Below are 4,052 nucleotides of genomic sequence, written 5' to 3' on the forward strand. Positions count from 1 at the left end.
TTCGCTCACATAGGAGGATAAGTGTGGGTGCCACTCGCGGCTCGTTTTGGATCGTGACATAATCAGAGCAGTAGGGGTGTAAATCTGGTATATTCTTCTTCTTCAAGACGGCTATAGCATGCGGACAAGGTATCTCATCATGTTGAAATCTTCCACATGAACACGTTTTCCTCTCAAGACAAACAATGTATCTAATCCCACCTTCATAAACTGAAAAAATAAACTTAGAAGATGCAACAACCTGCAACTTTTTAAAAATTAGAGACAGTCAACACGTTTTTCTTTTTCATTTTTGTTTAACAATACTATAATAAAGACAATCCAAATACGTGCCTTCATTTTTACACTTTTTGATGCGTTTAAAACCAATCATTCTTCAAATCTCCTCCCCAATGTTTCTTTGTATAAGAAGCTATTTCTCTACTTTTGTAATTCCAAGAACCAAATAGAATTCTAACTTCTTCTAAAAATTCTATGATAGGTAGATGTAGTGCATCAACAAGGCAACCCATTGATAAATTCAGCTATGTTTGAAGTCATCATTCTCTCCCGATTCACTGTTGCATGAGACCTAGACCACCTTTCATACCCAGCATCTTGAAGATACTTTTTTACGCTTCATCTATTTTATACAATTTAGCCATCAATATTTCAAAATTATTTTTTCTATAAGCCTTAGCCACTGAGTAAAACAGATCACTTAGAATGTTCCTGCTTCCCCTAAAGTTTGAACACACATTTTTTCAGGGGTGCCATATGCATGCAAAATGAGGACCATTTGGATAAACAATACTTACACCTTTCTTTATGCTTTCATTTCTGTCAGATACAACACACATTTTTTCCCTCTCACCAAATGCATTCTTAAACTGTTGAAAGAACCATGTCCATGAACAATCATTTTCGTGTCAACAATTTTGTAAGTCAAAGGCAATATGCAACCTTAATATAGAAACACAAAACAACATAGAATAAATAACGAATTAATATTAAGAAAATAATAAAATAAATTCATAACATGTTATACCTGCTCCATCAAGTGTACTAGCAGACACAAATGTCCCTCGATAAGCTCCACTAAGATGTGAAACATCAACAACAACAACTGGCCTACAGAACTCAAATCCTCTCATCATTGGCCTTAATGATATGAAAAGATACATAAATTCGTTGTATTCAGACTTGTGCATCCTTATATATGAATTTGGATATTCAGTTTCCAGCATATATATATATCTTGGCATGTTTCTGTATCCATCAGCAGGTTTACCTCTTATAAGTTCCAATGCACGCTCTTTTGCGCGCCATGCTTGTTGATAAGAAATCTCAACGCCATATATTTCCCTAATATCATCAATTTTATTGCTCAGAGTATGTTTTCTTTTATGATTCCCTAATTTTGGAGCTGTCACACCACTAACAAACCCAACTGTAGCTTGTACCTTGCTTAATATCCTATCCCTCAATGGACATGTATGTTCACTATTAAAGTATCTCACTATGAATGTCTCTGAATTCTTTCTAACAGAGGCCTTCAATTTCCAACAACAATCATCTGAATAACAAACTAATACGTAGCTGCAATTACATAACATATATTGGTTATTTGCTAAGGTTGACTGTTTTAATAAATAAATAAAAAAATAGAAGAAGATACTCTATTTCATTTTCACAATAGAAATGATATTATATAATAAATGTATCACATCTTGATACTTTATTATGTAAAGTAATCAAAAATTTAATTTTTACTGGTTTATACATTCATAATGTGAAAAACATCAAAACGAACAATACAAATCATACATACGACTACATGTACCAGATAATATTAGTATATCATGCTAAATATATTACAAACAAAGTATATATTATTAAGAATATTAACATATGATTGGATAACATACCTTTTGTTATCAAATCTTTTAACTTTAAAATTGAAGCTATTCTTTATTTTGTAATTTTCCATTACCGCCTTTAGAGTTGACTTATCCTTGTACATTTGATTCTCTTCCACAACTGAATTCTTGATATATGATATATACTTTTCAACATCCATTTTCGGTATGTAATATGTATCATCAATTTTTTATTCAACAATATTGAGAGCCTTTGCTTTGTTTTTTTCACCCTCAACACACATGATGACACCTGTTGTTGCATCGAAATTTAGTATCTCTTCAACACCTTTATTTAAAGTATCAACGCATAAAGGATACGTTCCGAACCCCACCTCCTATTTCTTAATTTATATGTACAATTTTAAATCCATATCAGTTCGAATATGCAATGGAGACGAATTACCTTCAACAACATATCTAATATCTATATTTTTTTTCGATTCGTCAATACCCAGTTCAGCCGCAATTTGTGAAATAAGATTCATGAACGAAATATTTTCCCCAACCACTATCCCATCACTTTTGTATCGCTCATATATAACAGCACTTTCCCATATTCCAAATGTCGCAACAAGATCGAAATATTCATCTTTGAATCTTCACAAAATGCATTTCAGAAGTTCTTTTTATGCAAAATCAGATTTTTTATCCGATTCCCGATGTAATTTTTTCACTATTTTTAAATTCAATAATGCAATAAATTAGTTAGATGTTTATGCAGATTATACGCTAATTTTGTTAAATGTTAACGTGAATCGTGGGATAATTGTTACCCCTTTTTTGCGTCGTAACTGTTAACAAAAAACAAATCATTAAAGTATCTGCCGCTTTTAATTAAGTATCGTTATGTTTTATAAAGTAACCAGATTACTCTAAAAGAAGAGATTTTTGGTAAATAGTTATACAATAGGGATAGAATGTAACTTGTGGTTTAGAGTATGTTATTAGCCTAATTTTTATTTAGTATAACTTACATAAATCTCATAGTATAAGACCTAAATTATCCCTACTCTTTTCTATTTTACAAAAATCCTATAAAATATCAATCATCTCGATAAATAACTTTCATTGGGATATATCAATTGTGATACATTTTAAAACTTGTTTGTTGCGCTTAATAAGGATATTAACATAAAATTGATTTTATTTCCAATAAATCACGCAGATCTAATTAATATCAATCCATTTAAATCTGTAACAGCTTCACAAAATTCAAATTTAGAATTTCATCTTCTCCGTCAATTCGAAATCAAAAAATCAAAAAAGTTTCCCAAGAGAAATTTTGAAAGAGATGATGACTACTATATTAGGTACTTTTCAAATCTACTAGCATTGATTTGATCCTTGATAGAGTACCTTACATAAATCTATTTCTTTCTCGACTTAAAGAAATATTAGTGGAGAACTAATTTGGGCCTAGCAGTGAATGTTCTTGGAGAAATCATTAGACAGTTGGAAATTGTGACAGCAGGTCAAGCCTTCACCCATCTAATATAGGTTTATCATGACGAGAATCATCAGTTGGTTATTGGATCTATAGATTTGTGCGGCATCTTGGTTATTATGATTTCTACATCTGGTCTGTTAGTATACAAATAATGCTCTGTAGTTCAATATTAATTTGCATTTACAGTTGTTGTGTGAAAATTATTCTCGAGAAGGATACCTTACGATCAAGAACTCATAGATATATCATCGGGAGTGGATTCTATGTATATAAGAAGAAAGAGTGTTTTGTCATACGATGTTTGTGTCATTAATACATTGGCTAAGTCCAACGAACGAATTATCTTTTTATTATCTTCTTATCCACCACCGACCGTCAACCACTTCCTCCACCATTCCATCTGCCTCTTCGTCATTGGTATATAGTTTCTTTTCAATGTATCATTGCTATAATTTTGTTTTGTCGTTTTTATATGAATATGTAAGTCATGATACATTAGTGGTAAACGACTTACGTGTATTGTTATTTTGTATCTATAGATTATGATGTGGTCATTGTTTTCTATTCGAATGTGATTTTTATAAACATGTATCATCATAATATGTTGTATATGATTCATGTAATAAATTGATTAACAATTGAGATGGATCAGATTCATTTTGAATATCGAGTCTGTATCACAGATTTTTATAATGTATCAGGTT

General features: G+C 31.1%; 1 protein-coding gene across 1 annotated transcript; it reads right to left on the reverse strand.

The window, feature by feature from the left end:
• Positions 1-805: 805 nt before the first annotated feature.
• LOC107022678 lies at positions 806-2,059 on the reverse strand. Its single transcript, XM_015223279.1, has 3 exons — positions 1,908-2,059; positions 1,028-1,578; positions 806-942 (listed from the first exon to the last, which is right to left on the reverse strand). The coding sequence occupies exons 1-3, from the start codon at positions 2,057-2,059 to the stop codon at positions 806-808; spliced, it is 840 nt and encodes a 279-aa protein (XP_015078765.1).
• Positions 2,060-4,052: the final 1,993 nt, after the last annotated feature.

Source organism: Solanum pennellii, chromosome 1 (genome assembly GCF_001406875.1).
Source record: "Solanum pennellii chromosome 1, SPENNV200".
NCBI lineage: Eukaryota > Viridiplantae > Streptophyta > Magnoliopsida > Solanales > Solanaceae > Solanum > Solanum pennellii.